This window comes from Chironomus tepperi, unplaced genomic scaffold (genome assembly GCF_022539635.2).
Source record: "Chironomus tepperi strain 1889 unplaced genomic scaffold, CSIRO-AGI_Ctep_v1 contig_48, whole genome shotgun sequence".
NCBI classification, from domain to species: domain Eukaryota; kingdom Metazoa; phylum Arthropoda; class Insecta; order Diptera; family Chironomidae; genus Chironomus; species Chironomus tepperi.
The window spans coordinates 1,276,862-1,295,504 of record NW_027226170.1 but is presented as its reverse complement, the minus strand read 5'-3'; the positions used below and the strand labels follow the sequence as shown (position 1 = coordinate 1,295,504).

Here is an 18,643-nt window from a genome sequence, read left to right as displayed (position 1 = left end):
ATTCTCCTAAAAACGATAAGTAGCACAAAATCCACAGAAATCTCTATCATATATTACTATGACAACAATAAGCAGTTTAAACTACATAAAAGTTTATCATGAGCTCAACGAAAAGAAAATCCCTAGCAATAAAAATTGTCTCGAATTGGCAATAACATGATAATTACGTCAAAAATGTATATCTGACTTTGTAATGAACGTTGATGATGAAGAAATTAAAGAAAAAACTTTTTCTGTGCTCTAAAAAGAAAAAAACTTTTCATTTTTCCAGTTTATTCATTGTGCATCAACATAATTTTTTCGTATTTCTCAAGCAATTAGTTTGTGACTGAAAAAAGAAAAAAATTTACTGTAAATGCAGAAAGCAAATTTGCACAACTTGTAAGCATTGTTATGCTATACAGCGATTTATTACACTCAAAGTAGCTTTAAATATTTAACTCATTTTCATTCCATTTTTTATATTTTTTTACAGACAAACTTCATCACAACTCGAGTCTGAATTCAGTTGCAGGAGCAATACAAAGTAAATAATAAAAAGGAGTTGAGACTGTATTAAAATTCAGAATAAACAGAGCAAAGAAGAAAGTGGAAGGGATAGCTCAACAGAGGATATCTCCAATTCACACCATAGCTATTGTATTGTGCTAGTTTTATGGTTAGATAAACAAGTGTAAAAGAAACAAAAAAAAGGAATGAAAATTTAAATAAAGAAATTTTTGCTCGTTCATAATATTGTGTGCATACGATGCTCTCGCTCCGTGAATGTAAAAAGCATGAAGCAAAGAGAAAAGCAGAAAAAAATTATATCTGCAGTGATATGAAATAAAAAGAGGCAGGAAGAAAGTTATAATATAGTCGTGATATGACGTGGAAACTTGAATGCTTTTCTGCAATGCCTTTTGCATTTCCCACAATCACTCGTTGACTGAATGAAAAGGACGACAGCATTAAGTACACTATGAGCATCATTTTAAATGAATAATTAATCGCAACTAAAGTTAAAAAAAGTGTGAAGTGAGAGGCAAAAAATAAAAGTCGTGTAAAGTCTTGTACACACTCCTAAATGTATATACATAATATAAAGTGTTGATGGTAACTTTTGCAAAGAGTTTTATGACATTTCTGAGTGGCACTTTTGTGAAAAGAAGCACAAAGATATAAATTTACCTTTTTAATATACAAAAGTGTGTGTGTGGGGCGCAACAAAAACAAAAATATAATACAACAGAGACAGTGTGTGAGCATAAAGCCAAACCATCACAAAATATGCTACGAAAATGTGCGTTTATAATGTGCTAATAGGTAAGTTACTTATTTTCTTTCTCCCAGCACGACCATCAAAAAAACTTTGTTTTTCATAATAAGAAGCTTTCACGTTCCATACCATGTCTACTTCTTTTTTTTTTTGGTTGAGGGGTCGACTTCCACGCATATTTTATGGAAGCATTATTTTGTTTCTTTTTTTGACATTTTAATTTTGTTTTTGTAAAAACAATGTAGGATATGACTTAATTGAATGAATTCTACAACATATGGTTCATGGTCCTTTAAACGCTTTACTCCCAAACAATGGCAGCCTATCTATACCCCCTATTATTGGCAGCCAAATGGACGCCAAACGGAGCCTAGTTGGAAAACCTAATTGAAATTTAAGGAAATAGTTTATGGTCCGTCAAAACAAATAGGTACTGAGATCGTTGTTCTTTTGCATTTTCCGGATGCATCCCTATTGCACAATGATAATGTCCTCATATCCTTGATAATGTCTTTGAATGTTTTTATTCTCATTGTAGTATTTACTGAAGAGCTTGAATATATTTACTGTAAGGACATTTAAATATTAGTTAACGCTCTCAAGGGGCGATGGATAAGATTTGTTGCGAAAAGGGAAAGGAGTTGAAAAATTTGCCTCAAAAACTCTTATGTCCTATTTTAGCCTTGTAATGCCATAACTAAATGCAAGAGAGACAAAAATTCCCAATTGAACCATAATTTCGGAAAAATTCTTCAATTTGCTAGTGATTTTTGGAATAAATCATTACAGTTTTGGACAACATGTATGCTGCGACACAAAATTTTGCTAATCCTCATTTAAAAGTAGAGTTCTATGTTCGGATACCATAAAATATAGCCCCAATATTGCAGTATCCCATTACTTTACACCAACATTTTTGAAATTTAAAATTCTTCAGCACGGAAGTCAGTTACTTTTTTTAAAATCTTATTTTAAGTAGTAAAACTTTCTATTTTGTCCAAGTTTTTGTGCTTATCTTGACATTTTCGGAAAGGACCAACACAAAAAAAAAATTCTTCTTATGAAATCCTTTTTAATATTTTATGAATTTTTCTATGTCCCGTCCCTTTTTCACCACTTAACTCACATAAAATGTTGTCCATTTTTGACAAGCTCTAGTGAATAAAAGAACAATAATAATCTTGGACATTTCTCAAAAGATATCATATTACCTATTAGATGCTACATTATGTCGAGAAAGCTGGAATTTTTTTTACGATTTTGAGTGTGAGAACACTTGATACTTTTAACATCAGTTCTGTTCATATCTTGAAGCCATTAGCGATTTTAACTGCTTTATTTTTAACACATATGTTCAGTCATTTGATATTTTTATTGATTACGATATAAAAGGAAATTTTCTTTGCCTTGATGGCAATAAATGGCAAAGATTCTGCATATTATGGTGTGTGTACGTACATGGACTCTTTATGAGGCACATAATATTCTTTTTTACTCACTTGCTTGAACAAGAAATAGGGGAAGGAAATTTTCAGTGTAAATATTTACATTCTTCATGCTATGGCATATTCATGCACAAATTTTTATGATGAGATCTAGCACATTTCAAGGTTTATATTTCTATCAGCTTTATACCAACGAATTTTTAGAAGCAATATTTACATTGACAGCTGTCAGTTGAGCATAAAAATATTGTGGGTTTATGCTTAACGGATGGATCTAACATCTAAGAATATTGCTTCATTTACTGATTTTTTTTCGAGGGTTTTCTAATTTAGAAGAAAAAAGTTCACTTAAAAAGCAAATCGATTAAGTTTTCTAAAAGGACTCAAAAACTCAATATTCGCTAAACATCTGAGGCTCATCAATATTTTAAAATTTAATGTCTACTAACATTTACGATCTCAGTTTGGTTGAGTGTATCTGTAATATTTAATTTAACACTCTTAGGAAGTTTTACACGAGGAACACTACATGGGGTCGTTCATAAATGATGTGATGCACAAAATTATCCAAGATAGGATAATTGACTAAAAATCTGATTCCAGGCTGGAGGGATTCTGACGTGGTGTCGGATTTGATTTAATGCTAAAGTCATGCTGGCCTGGTACCGGATTTTGGATCAATTAACCGACCTTAGCAGGCAATCTAGTGTATTTAAGGTGAGCAAGCTTTCAAAAGCATGCTCTTTGTATGTTAGGGCATGGTAAGGGAGACAAGATTCTGCTCCAGATCTTCCATCCCTCTAAAAGTATCACCTCATTCACAAACTACTCCAATTCCACTCAACTCATTTAATTTAAGATATTTCAATGAAACTGTTCTTATAAAGAAAAATTTTCTACATTAAAAGAATTTTTTTCTCTTAATTCCATGCGAAGGAAATGAAGAAAAAGGAAAAGTACTTAAAAATATTTTCGAAAAGGAAGAAAAAGTCTTTAAGTTCTTTCTTGAAAAAAAGGCGTGAAGGGAATGGAAAAAGAAGAAAATTTTCTCATCAGCAGATTATGGATAAACAAACCTTTTAATTTATGCTTATCATCAGCATGGTGATGAAAATTTTATGCCTATATTGAGTTAATGTTTATCTTTCTTCACATCTTAATATGCTTATATCCGTATTACTTATTTTCTTGTCTTTAGTGTACATGTGAGAGTTTATGTAATATGCAGGAACAGCGTTGAAAACGAGTTACTGTAGTAAATGAATTAGGGTTTGGGGTGTCTAATTAGAGATTAATTACGCAACAGATATATAATCATCAAAAAAAGTCCAATGTTTATCTTTAAAATGTTTCTTTCTGGATTTATGAATGTATATCCGAACGGATAATCTAATTTGTTGATCAAAAAAAGGAATATCAGCTGTCATGGTGTCGTTAAGGCACTTCCACATCATTTTGATGTTTTTGCTATTTATTAACACGATGATACAGCAGTTCCGAATATTCCTAGTTGATTAATCGATTGAAAATCCGGTCACTGGCTTACATGACTCTGGCTTGGTACCGGATTCGGTATTTAAATGCCAGAGTCTTTCCAGGCGAGAGTCGGATTTTGGTATTAAATCAGAATCAATATCTTCAAAACTCCAATCATCAATAATTCCAGCCCTGATTTGCACAAAACCACAAGTTCACACGTAACAAGAAACGATTAGATTAAATAGGGAAATGAGAAGAAAGTGAGACGGATAGAAGAAGAGAGCTTAACAAATTAATGGAAAAATATTCAATTAAATTTATGATGACATGAAAATCGATTAAATTGATCGAAACCTATAGGTTGTTATTCTCCGTTCGCACATAATCTCTATTCTATCATCGTTCATAAATCTATTTGCTATGCCAACTCATACCTATGGTAACTTAACATAGGCATATTCAGTCGTGTACATACATACATCCATGTGCCATTTTCATACAATAAATGTCAAAAAAATTGAATCATAAATTTTGTTATTTCAAAATTACGCATATTTTTCACTCAAATCGTGATGGTAATAAAAAGATGTGAAATAGATGCGGCAGCTATTTGAGTCATTTTGCAAAATGTTTCTTCTACAACTCACGACATCGACTATGTCTCACTGGTATACATATAGTGTACATAAAATGAAATAAAAAAAGGAAAATGGCAAGAAAAAGATATTTTCCACATTCAAATACATCTAGGCATAAATTGCTCACCCTTTACCCCCCCCCCATCCTCCTACATTACTCTACTACTCAACGCAATAATATTTTATGAATTCAAACATTCTATCGCTATCGTTCAGCTACAACATTCCATTCGATTGTGAATTATTTGTAGGGAAAATTTGTCGGATGATGAGTAACAAAGTTAAAGGAACAGAAAACAATACAAATGCTTTCTTACTTCTTAGTTTAAATGTCGTTCATGAATATTTTATTGACAATAAGAAGCATAAAATAATGAAATAAACTTACTCTTGAATACATTTTTTGTGTACGGATGTCTACATTTACGCTGTGTATACATATAGATTCTATATTCTTCGAGTAACGCAGGATGTAAATTTCGATGAAGGTGGGAGAACGGAAAAAATGGATGGATGTGATATAATTCACTAAAAAAAGATGTAGGAGGCAATTTCATCAAATAACTTTACTGAACGAAATTGAAAATTAAATAAGAATGTTACATATCAGGTGGGTGATGCCTCAGTGGAAAATTAAATAAAGTCAGTTAGAATTCTCTAGAGCTCATAATGTCATATTAATGTTTAACTCTGTCTACATATTTAAGATCAGAGTTTTGATTTGTGACCAAATCGGTGTAATAACGAACTACCTTTAAACTTCATTCAACTTAAATTTGAACATAGTGGCGAGTCGCAGTTTTCCTCAAAAATGGGTCAAAATCAGTAATTGTTATAGTCAGGGCAATTTCATTTGTTGACTTTGAAATGACGAAAATGCCGTACCCTATTTTGATTATGGTGCTTTCTTTGTACATGTTGGGTGTAAACCATAACATTTCTTTCCTGATTGTGGGGCCACCCTTTAGGCATGGCTTGAATATGCTTTTAATCTATCCTTTCAAGCTCAAATCCCAGCACAGAGCTCGGTCATCAGCTGTGAATTTGATGGGGACAGATAATACAACGAGAAGGCATGCACTTGACATTTAGTAAGATTCAGAGTCAAACTTTGATATTCGAATTCCTCACCCTAGCAATACTCTCCCTAGCGAATACGTTGTGCTGTTCATGAAAGGTTGCTTTCCTTAATTTGGCAATTCAACCATCACTAAATTTTAGGGGTTCGTTTAGTGACCTCAGGCTTACATTTCATGAGTTGTAGATGTACAGGCTTGCGGCTCGGCTGCACTTTATAATTCGTCCAAGGCTGCGCACCTGCAATTTTTGTCTGCAAATTTAGCAAATTTCCAAAAATAACAAATTCTGTTCCCTTCAGCTTTCGCACCCCCTAGTGTTAATACTAAATTTTCATGTTGACAAAAGACAAAATTCTTTTTACATTGAAAGGCTTATCAATCATTTATTGAACATATTGCATAGCACACGTGAATGTTGTATGAAAAGAGGCTCGTTTGTTAAATTGTATGTATGTTTAAGCAACATGATATTTCATAAAACTGTTTGTATGTTGAAAATCAATAAAAATATAAAAACATAAATCAATAAACTGTCGGATGTTAAAGCTTAAATTTTTTGTTGTACAATTTAAGGTGCTGAACATTTAATAAATTGGATGATTATTATTCATCTCAGCTCAGGTTAAAAAATTGTTTAAGATGATTAAAGTGGAAATCTTTCGTTGCTACAGAAATAAGCTAGTCATTCATTCAATCAAGAATATTTGAGTATCGAATTAATGTCTTCTTATTATTAGGCCTCTTACTCGGCACAATATATTTTCTCATTTCTTTAATTTCGCTAAAAATATCTCAGCTTCTCGGCTTCATCATGATTGAAAAAGTTTGTTTTCTTTTGCAAAATTCCGTGTAAAAATGTGATTTACCTGAGAGCCCTTTGCTTATTAAGTAACGTTTTTTGGGAGGTGGGCTGATAGATTATGTTACGTGTAGCAATTTTCTATTGAGATTTTGTTATGCCTAACTCCAGTGGTTGGCAATCTTCTATTATTCATGGCAATCATCGAGGTTTGATTGAAACCACACACGATATACGGTTCATATCATTTCACACTCCACACAAGCTGCCCACTAAGTTAGAATTTCTAATAGTCGGTCTTTGCGTTACATAACAAGTCAACGACCCCCCTATTGTAGGTATACTTTATTCTTGCATATTTCATTTTTGACTAAATTTAGAATTGAAATTCTTGGTAAGAATTTTTAAATATTTTTCCATGGAGGTGTGTTGAGGGTCATCTATAGCTTAAAGCTAAGCCATAGCCTTCTTCACTTTTGTCGCTCTAGGTAGAACCCTTTCGTTAAATAATTCAATCCTAAAATTAAACGAGCATAAAATAGAAGGTGAATTTATTCTGTCAAGAACTCCAATGTTAATCATGAAAAGGTGTTTGTTGCATCATAGATGACAAAGTTTATCAATTTTTTAGCATAATGATACAACAACAACTGCTAATGAGTCTTCATGAATATTGATTAATTTTATGATCGATTAATTCCTCCTTATTTAAGTCATATTAAAAATAACCTGAATCTCTTTATGAATATTCAATTACTTCCGTAATTGATGCTTTTGGAGTTGTTTTGAAAAGTATTTTTGTCATAAATTATTAAGATCTTATTTTTGATAGATAATGATGACGATATCATAAATTTTGTAGCATAGGATATATTATCTTTTGTGTATATAATCGGTTTTCATTTTTATTTTGAGAAATTGCTTAATGCTGTTGTTTTGATGGAATATTTTATTAAAATGCTTTATGGTACTTCTTGGAATTTACTTCATATTTCATGTTATAGACGTATTAAAGAGCCATTCAGGGCTTTATCCAAATAACATAAATCTCCACATGTAAAATTAAACGATTTGTTGTGTAGATAATTGTCATGTGACCTAAATGGATTATTGATTACTTCTTATATCGATAATTAAATACGATTGATGAAATTATGTCTGTATCAGATGATAGATAGTTGAGTCTCGACAAGAAGAAGATGGAACGAGTTACTAACTTACTGTGACCATTTTCCCATGTGGAGCTTAGGTTACAAAATAGGCTCTCCATTTGCTGGCTTTGTCACCTAGTTTGTACAAATTCTCTGTTCGCACGTTGAGCTGGCCTTTTTTCATCACTGTTGAGCGCCAAGTAGCTTTTGGACCTTCTGCTCGCCATTTCCTTACCGTTTCCCCTGGTGGATTTCATCCAGCAATTACATCTGTATCTCCTTGTTGATGTCTTGCTGGCCTGCTTTTTGCGAGAGCTTCTCATTTGAATTCCAATTCCACGAAATCTTAAGAATCCATCTTTAACTGCTATTGAAGCTGTAGTATACGCTTGAATTCATTGGAAACTGGGCCGAGTACTAAACTCTAATTCATATTAAGAAGAATGCATTAAGCTCACAGCATGTAATAAAATAAGAAAAACTTTGATACAAGATCCTTGAATATTTCTATGAAAGCACGTGTACCATTATGGATGAGGGGCATCTAAGTATATCTCCGTACAATCTATATACATCCATTCCAAAAAAGAAAAGAAAAGGAAGACAAACAAAAACCTCATTTGTTTAATCTTCCATTTGGTAATTTGCGACCTTTTCATTATTTTTCTTCTCTCCTCACAGTGTCGAACAATTCATGAAACATTTACTGTAATAAAGAAGAAAAACTAGTGGATATTAAGAGGAACAAGAAGAATGTAAGCGAATAATTCAACACTTGTAAGAAAATGTTCTGTCAAAGCTTTTAAATAATTACACAAAGAGCATCGTTAGCTTCGTGTATATTGAAAGAATGTTCATACATTAAGAATAAGCACAGAGGAATACATGGGAAAGAAAAATAGAACTGACGACAAGAGAGAGAGTGAGAGAGAAGAAATGAAAATAAAAATAGACAACTTTATGTAAATAAAAAAGAATGGATGGAGACAAAAGCATACACTGTGGAGATGATGCCTACGATAATTTTCATTCTTGCCTTTTTTTACCGAAGATCTTTTACTTCCTTGCTTCATCTTCTTGTTTTATGTGACATTCATCCGCATTACTTCACACACAAGCTTCATTTTCATGACATTTCAACAATTTTTTTTTGCTTCTTTTCTTTCCTTAGTTTTCGGCATTTAAATGAGATATAAGAGAATGGAGGGAAGAAGCTAGTTTGAGTATTGTTCACACATGATCATGTAATGCGCATTTTTTGGGACCCTTAAAGTTCAAAAACGGAGCTTTTTCTAACAAGCAAATAATATGGTTTCAAGAGCATGCTCTCCTTAATTATACTAGTTAAGCATGCTTGCTAAGATGCTCTTAGCTTACTCTGGTCTCAAGAGGATGCTTTTTGCTTGCTAAGGCTCTCTATGTTAAAGATAAGATAGGGATACGATCCATCCTAGTCAGAGTTGTTAAAAACAGAAACAGTTGAAAAGTATGCCTACAATTATGAGTCATAGTGGCTTAACTACGTGTTTGTTACGTTTTTCAATACTTAATACTTATACACTGATCCAACGATCACCCGAACAGACCAACATGTCCGCAAGTCCCCAACGTCGACATGATGACTGATTTCTTGATTTCCTGATTTAATTTAGCACAGGACTTCTTCACATGTCCTTTTTCAATTCATGTGAATTGGAAATTGACCTCATGGTGTCTTAAAGGAATGAATCAAATTTTTCTTTAAAATATAAATTCCAATTGAGCATAGTTGTTGCTAAAGATGCATCTTTAAATAGCCTATTTAGTACAAGTCGATGTAGCCTTGAATCATCCACAAACAGAAACCCCACACAACTTTATCCATAACCAATCAACCGTTTTATTATATTCTCCACTTGGAAATATACGTGGTACGCATTTATGAAATTTGTATGAAATAGACTACACTCCAAAAACCCCTACATACATTTTCTAGTGGAGTTCTGGAAACCCTTGATTTTTGTGTACTGAAAAATTGACATAGCGTTTCTGGTTTTTGGATGATTAAAGGTTGCTACGACAAGTATGGAATAAGCAGTTAAGATAATATTCTATTCACATTGCATAGGGATAAGCAAAATGATTGACAGACTAAATGCAAAAAGTTGCTAAAAGCTCTTCCTTATAATAAAAAGGCAAGAAGAAAAATTATTGTCTCCTTACAAAAAAAAAGAAAGTTTCTTATGCTTCATATCGCAAAGAAAATAAAAAGACAAAAAAAAAGTGAATAAAAATTCCTCATACGCGGCAAATGTAACCCTCATATGCCATATTGACTCAACATATATGTATGTATCCACACATGTATAAAAAAAGATATGCTTTAATGACCGATGTAGGGAGACATTCAGACCAAAACTTTTTTGTCGACTCGATTGAAGATGGGAAAAAGATGTGACTGTAGAGCTATGTGTGTGGGAAATGGAAAAAGATTTTTGTCTCGTTGTCATTCCAACTACTTTCAGCAACTTTTTTTTCTCTAGCCGTACTCTTTCCTCTTTCTATTGCCCAATAAAAATGAATTTTCTTCATCATATTTATGCCTCAGATTCTCATCTCCCTAAAACTGGGACTTTTTCTTTTCTTTTGCTTTATCATCTTCATTTTCAAGTACTTTGCTGTTTTCATTTCTACATTTTTTGCTTCTTCTTCTTCTTCCTTTCAACATTTCTTCTCGTTGTTGCCTTAATTGCTCAGAAAAATTGTTTGCAAAATTTCCATTATTTTGTTGTCCGAGAGACATATTTAATTATTATAAGCTTCTGTATGGTCGCCATTTGATAATTAGTGAAATGTACTTAACAAGATTATGATGATTGGCATCATTCTGCTTCGCATATGAATGTGTTTGTTTAAGCAGTAATGAGATAATTTTGCAAAGGTTTTATGGCTACTTTCAAGTTACTTTTTAAGGATGGAAGAATGTTTTTGTTTGTTTGTAATGGGTAGAAATGGGGACTATTATAGACTATCTTAATATGCAGATAAATTCACTAAAAACTGACTAATCCATTGTAATAATCGTAAATATTTTGGAAATATCCAGTGTCAATTATCAGTTAATTCATTTTATCTTTGTGATTCATTAGTAGTGTAGAACTTTAGAGATCTGTGAGCTCTATGCAGTGTAGAACAGTGTTGCCCGAACTTTATTGAGTCGCGAAATCCAAGCTTTAGTCCAAAATACTAAAATTGCAGCTTGATACCTTAAGGATTTGACACTTCAATTACCCTTCATTATTAAAAATTTCAAATTGTTGCTTCGGAAAACCCTAGCTAATTTAAAAGAGTTCCTCAAAAATAAATAGTGTTGAAGATCCATCTGCGTCTCTATGATTTTTCACAGGAATGTCTCTCATAAAACAGATGTTTTGAGATTTATCTAAAATCATACAAAATGGATGAGAGATATTTTTTCAGGATAGTCAAACTATTTAGGTCAATGCTGTTACTGTTTTGTTCCTCAGGTCTCTATGTCTGTTAGGCTGCTTATCGAATTATTATAACAATTCATAGTATTTTATTTTTTTGCCAAACCCAAATGATCATCAATTAGCAAAATTTTCAATTAAAACTCAAAATGGCTCATACCAAAGCTGATTACTAATTCCCCTCATTCATGTCATGTGCTCTAAAAATACAAAAAAAATATTACATTTTTTTCCCATAAATCGCCTCAAACAATATCATCAGACTCTGCTAACAAGCATTAAATTTAAATGAAAACATTGAGGGGACATTGTTGATTACTGTAAATGGCAATGAGCATCAACATGAGTGACAGTGAAATGTTATTACTTTTTGGCCATTGGCAATTACATCCATAAAAGGTGTTTGAATTCGTTCATTAATTTTGACATTTTATTACTATGGCTATGGCTGTCGTAATTATAAACCAAAAATTCTAATATTCCTGGTGGCAAAAGATGACAAAAACAGAAGTTCCAATAAAAAAATTTAATAAATGTTGTCAAATCAATAAGAAATGTCCACAGATTACTCAAGAAAACTTACCCGGTAAGTTATTGAGTAATAACTCAAATATTAATCCACAACACTCAATTACATCACAGCCTACGTCAAAATTTCGGTTGCTCGGGTCAAAAGGACATAAAGAATGAACAAAAAAAGTTTTATTATCAAATAACCCCGTGGAAAGGAAGCATTTTTTTCTCAAACGATGATAAAGCAATTGACATAACTTTATCATTCAAGAATGTATTCGCCTGCCTTTCTTATTCTTATATTTTCAACGGCGAAGAAAAATTGAATTGAAAAAGTTTTGTGCCTCTTTTCACTTCTCTGCCTTATATTTTCATATTTAAAATGGAAACTTTTTTGAGATTTTCTTGGAAATTTTTGTGAAGAAGATTTACAGTTTATGAGGAATTATCAATTTATATTTTGTAGTCGTCTTGATATAAATTCTTTAACAGTTCCTGTAGGTGGATGTGCTGTAGGAAAAGTTTCTAATGAATTGATAAAGAAATCTTTCGAGGACGGATTGTCGTCAATGTGAAATTTCAATTAAGAGTGAATATTCGAGATTTTTTACTAATTAAATATTTTATAAGATATTGAAGATGCTTTAAGCTTTGAGCTTCGTCGGAGAAAATTAAAGCAAATAAAAAAGGTTTGAAGACCTCTTATTGCTATAGTTTTGAAGTATTCATCCAAAAATTGATTTCGAGTGTCAATATTGTGAAATAATTTTTCAAGAGAAATTCAGAGTCAATTTTGAATTTTTCTGGACAGAGGCGTAGCTTGAAATCTCCATTCCCACATCTCCCCTCCTTCCTTTCATGGATCGCAAACATTTAGGTCATTTTGTGATTTCATTCTTGAAAAACTTTAGAAAATCGAAGATTTTGCATCAAAAAACTGTAATTTAACCCCACAACCCCTCCTCCCAAATACACCCCCATTCCTCAGATCAGCCTTTTGCGTTGTTATTAAATTCTTATGGAACCATCGCGTTTTACGAAAATTATTCATTCAGACTTTTTTTCGTCCTTTTACCTTTTTTCTCTTCTTCTTAAATCATTAATTTACGGCTACAATTCTTTTTCACTGAATTGGAATTAAAATGATAGTACAATAAAGAAAATATTGTTTTTTTTTTGACAGAAGTTCTACCTTTATTAATTGTTGTAATAAGACCCCGAAATGAACTTTTGCTGTTTGTTTTAAGGAACATCTGACATTTTTAAATAGCACAACTTTCCAGCTTATTAAAAATGAATTTGCTAGAAGCAGCTTAGGAATTTAATAACTGTTCAGGGACATAGCCAGGGGCGGTGGTTATTAAGGTAGGGGGATGTACTTTCTCTGAGTAATAGACAATTATTCGTACATTATTGTATTTATGATTAATTATTGTAAGTGTTTTTCTATTGGCATAGCTCGAAGTCGACTTAGATTTTCTATGTAACTTTAAAGACTCCTCTTAACCTCTCTTATTAATACCAAATGAAAACTGCACAAACTTCATTTGTGTCGCTTCGGAAAATATATGACTATGAAAAGAACATAATTCAATATGCGGTCAGGTCCTTTTTCAAAAAACTCTCTGATTACTCCTCTGTCCTCATTAAATATTTTATGAATTGTAATGTCCTATTAATTTTTGAGAATTCGGAATTAGGTAATTTGTAATTTTAATTTTCTTCGTGCTTGTGCGAGAAAGTTGAAGAAAATTATATTTTTAAGAATAAAATACATTTTTGGATATACTTGAATAAATATTATTATGAACTCAATTTAACTTCTGAGTGAATTGGTATTAATTAAATTGAATTGAATTGGTTCTAAATTCAATCGATAATGAAATGTCCAATTGAAATTACTTATCAATGGTGTATAAATTTGAAAATTTCAAAGTTATGCCATTCAAATTCCCTTCCTGGTCAACATAAACTGGATTATAATTCCTGTAGAAAGTTTATTAATAAAAAATTCGATTTAATTCGTAATTGAATTCGTCTTAAAAATCAAATATTTAAGATTGGGTGCATTCAATATTAAAATTATACATACCGAAAACTTTTTTGTAATTTTCTTAAGTTTTATTGACTCGAGGGATTGAGTACATATAACTTGACTTGCTCCTTTCAATTCGCAATTTTTTTTGCTTACTCTTGAAGTAAATTTAGCATTTTTTAAGAGAAATGCACACAAATTGTCGTTTTATCTCTGATTTTTAAAGCATTGGCTCTTTGTTACTCTATGCAGTTTAGTATTAAACATCAACTAGATTGTACCAGAGCAATTCCACCGTCACGGGAACTACGCGAGTTTCCGTTAATATGGCGACACAATGGTGCTATAGCAAATACGGTATGCTGTTCAAGTTTTAGAGGAATTTCTCGATCCTGAAAAGCATAACGTACTCGTTAAAGCATTGCTACGTTACCGTATTAAAGATAAAATGCGAAGTTCCTCAAACGATACTGGGAAGGCTAATTTTGACCCATTTTTGTGACGAAAAATACTGTTCGTCATATTGTGCCACTCTTTGTTAATGCTTTCTTAGAATAATCTCAACATAAATTATTAAAATCATCTAAAAATTCGTTTCCAACCTCCTTTCCCCGACCATTTCATACTCTTTTATTTTAATTTAAAAATTTCTTTGTGTTTATTTTCATTTCCCGTGTTTTTCTTTTGCAACTTTGTTTTCTGTTCTTTTTTTCTGCTATAAAACGTTGAGTATTATTGTACTTTGAGTCCTGCCGTCATTAAATTTGCGTTTAAAAAAGTTTTCTTACTGGTTTGCTGTTTGTAGCATTATTGCGAAGAGCATCTCAGCATTTATTTCATTCCACATAATCGTTTATGATTTCTTTTCTGTTGAAACATCCTTTTCATTTAGTTTGTCAAGAGTTCTTCTTTACTTTACGCTCAATAAATGGCAAAGATGGGACAGCTAGAATGAATTGTGGAACGTGATTGCAAATAAATTGGGTTAATTTTTTTCATCACCCCTTAATCTGTTCTTTATTGTCTTCTTTACAGTTTTTGCAGTACTTTGTGTGACAAAAACAATCAATTGTGTTGATTGGACACTAAACTGTTCCATCGGATGTCACTGTAAATGGATGAATGGAAAGAAATCAGCATTGTGCAATTCGCTGAACTTGACGCAATTACCAGTAAATTTATCGACAGAAATTCAGGTGCTGATGATGAATGAAAATAACATACAGACATTAAATCGTGAAGAGTTTACGACACTTGGTATGATAAATTTACAAAAAATATTTTTAAAGAAATCAAATATAAAATATTTGCATCGAGAGACATTTAAGGATTTAAAAATACTTGTCGAACTTGACCTGAGCGAGAATCAAATTGAACAATTGGATAAGCAAACATTTGCGGGCAATGATCGATTGAGGATATTGCTATTGTATGGTAATCCAATAAAGAAACTTATAGCGGATCAATTTCCATCCTTACCATATTTACGTACAATCGATTTGCACAGCTGTGACATATTCAGCATTGATGAGACGACATTCTCAAATGTTGAGCTACTAGAATATCTTGATTTAAAACAAAATCAACTACAAAATTTACCCGGTTTGGTATTTAATCATATGAAAAATTTAAAAACTCTCCTACTCGACGAGAATCCATGGAATTGTGATTGTAAATTGAAAAATTTTCGTAATTGGTATGTGAAAAACAATCTAAATAGAATAAGTTTACAATGTAAGTCGCCATATAGTCTATTAGATCAACATTGGGAAAATATTCATGAAGATGCCTTTGGCTGTGCTCCAATCTTAAAGATATTGAATGAGGATGTAAGCTTAAGTGATTTAGAATCAAACATTACATTTAAGTGTTACACGACAGGCGATCCACCACCAAAAATTGGTTGGTATTTAGATGGTAAAGAGATTGATAATGATAATGTTGTAATTGATAATGATGATCCAATGCATTCAAATAATGATAATCCATCATTGCCGCAAGTTTCGTCGGTTGCAATAAATAGTAACAATATTGCTGTCAGTGGAATCAACAATAATATAATTAGCATCAACAACATCAACAACAACAACAACAATAACATCAATAATAACAATATTCACGGAAATAGCAATGGTAATAATAATAATAAAAATAATAATAATAAAATATGGAGTAATTTATCAATATACAACATAACGAATTTAAATGCTGGCTTTTATACATGTTTCGCACGAAATGATTTAGGTTATGCAAGTCAGAATGTATCACTACTATTGCCCGAAGTCGGCTATGAACATGTGCTGATTAAGAATAATGATAATTTCTGGTACTTTGGCCTCGTTGTAGGCATCTTCGGGACAATCACATTCTTTTTACTTATCTCCATAGTATTTTGTGTGTGCCGTAAAGTTGCGATGCGACGTCGCATAAAAAAGAATATAAAAGGTAGTGTGAGCTTTAATGACCAAGAGAAGAAGCTATTAGACTTGAGTATAACGACAACAAATGATCGCGATCGTGATTATGGTGATATGTTGAATACACCATCGTCGGCAACAAATAAAACTGACTCATCAATAATTGCACTTGAGCCTGTACAAATAACAATTGAGAATTTTCATCATCCACACAATTTACAGCATCACCTGCAGCAACATCATCGTCGTATGGGTGATGAATATAATCCATATAATCAATCCATTGCACTCTTTCCGCCACCTCCACCTGAATTTTGTACATCAGCGGCAACGACTCAATCGTCACTGTCGGCTATTGCTGCTGTGCCAACATCAACGACATCATCATCAATAATAAACGGTCAATTATATCAACAGGAGCAACATCTGAGACACAATTTACCTCCAATCGTTGCTAATGCCACGGGCAACAGTGTACAAAATTCATCAAATCAACCGCCGTATGGTAATATATTCATTTCTGTCTCACTTACACAAGATTCATTAGATAATGAACTTAATATGTACCCAGATTTATTAAATATAGTACCAAATCGTATAAAAAATTCATCAACAGCCAATAATTTATCAACATCATTATCATCATCGTTACAACAATCGTCGACAAATGTCTCGTCAGCGATCGCACCGACGTCACAGATTGTACCGATCAATATAGAATCATATGCGACACTACCAAGAAATAAGCTATTAAATTCTGGCACATCAAAATCCGGACCGGTGTCGATATTAAAGAATACAAAGAGAAATTATGATAAGCCAAGGATGTTTGAGACTGATGTTGATTGTATGGCTGGATTAATAATAAGTAGCAGTGGAGTTTCAACTGATATAAATAACAAATGTGTATCATGTAGTTTCAAAAGTGATAATATGGGATTACGTGTAACGGCTTCGGGCAATACAACAATTGGCGGAACCGCTACCTCATCGTTGTCAATACCCGATGAGGAACTTGAGGATGAGGAGGAGTTACAAAATCATGAATGTGAAAAATCTAATCATCATTTAACATCAGCACCATATCATCATCAGACAGAGGAATTTGAGCAATTATCACCGCCGCCACCGCCAAAGGCAAGTCAACAACCAGCAACGGGAGCGATTCACATGCCCAATGACTTTGTATCACTCTAGATAAATTTTTCATATTCCTTTTTACTTCTTTTTGTATTCTCTCTGTGACTTTCTCGTTCCACTGACTACACTTTACCCAACAGAACTCACAAATGTTGACGTGATGAAATTTTTTTATGTCCGTTATTTACTTTTTCCGGTTTTTCTTCATCGTCGTCTTTATTTCTCTTCTTTTATTCTTCATAAAAAAAGGCAAAAAATAAATTCCACAATGTATTGCACACTACCGTCCTATTCGAAATGGAAAAAAGACATTTTTGGTTGTTGCTGTAAACAAATAATAGAAAATGAAAATTAAGTCTTGATTTATGCAAAATGACTTTGGCGTATTTTTTGTGCTGGCTGGCAATGAATGAAATTAATCTCAAAAGGAGAATATTTTTTGAATGCCTTGAAGGGAAAATTTTTGGATGGGGAGTCATCAAATTAGAAGAAGATTTTTATAATCAATGAGATACTCAATGAAATGAAGATTTATCGATTCTTTGGGTCCTTTTGAGGAACTTAGGAACAATGGAGAATAATTTTATGCGGAAGTACTGTAGCAGCAGCTCTTTCAAAATTTTATGATGTCTTGTCATCTTTTAAGGCGAAATTAAGGGTTATGGCAATCGTACTTGATATCCATGTAGCTTTGGGGATCAGAATTGGAAATGGATGCATGCATCCTTAACTGCATGCATTTAAGAAACAGGAATTCAAGTCGAAATTTGGAATTTAATTCAAATTTAATTCTTAATCATGGATTTTTCATAAAATTCTTCCTTAAAATAGTCAAAATTTGATTTGCAGACTCTTAGTCCTCTACAAAACGAACCACATTGTCAAGTCTAAAATATCTCATTATTTCCTCAAACAAAGCATCCCTTTAAAAATTCCTTAAATAGCAGAAAATGCCGAAAATAAAGTTCCATAATTTTTCATAGCAATAAAAGGGAATAAAGAACGGATTAAAAATAATTAAAAATACTTTTCGTCGATGCCAGCAAAATACAAGGAATGGCATGAAAAATAGACGAAAAGCAGAACCTCATTACGCGACAATTCATGTGATGAAGGCAAATTTTTCCCCAGGCTTTATTATATACAAAAGGAAAAACGGGAATAGTTGATTCTGTATCTTTTTATTTTCAATAATTGGATGGGAAATGAGTGGTTGAAG

General features: G+C 32.4%; 1 protein-coding gene across 2 annotated transcripts; it reads left to right on the top strand.

Annotated features, from left to right (window-relative positions):
• The first annotated feature begins 522 nt into the window (after positions 1-522).
• On the top strand, positions 523-18,075 carry LOC139099947 (uncharacterized). Of its 2 annotated transcripts, XM_070652490.1 has the most exons (3): positions 523-1,305; positions 14,903-16,000; positions 16,112-18,075. In XM_070652490.1, the coding sequence occupies exons 1-3, from the start codon at positions 1,281-1,283 to the stop codon at positions 17,479-17,481; spliced, it is 2,493 nt and encodes an 830-aa protein (XP_070508591.1). In that variant the 5' UTR covers positions 523-1,280; the 3' UTR covers positions 17,482-18,075. The 2 variants fall into 2 exon arrangements, with proteins under 2 accessions (XP_070508591.1, XP_070508590.1); XM_070652489.1 differs by having other exon boundaries at positions 14,903-18,075.
• The last annotated feature ends 568 nt before the right edge of the window (positions 18,076-18,643 follow it).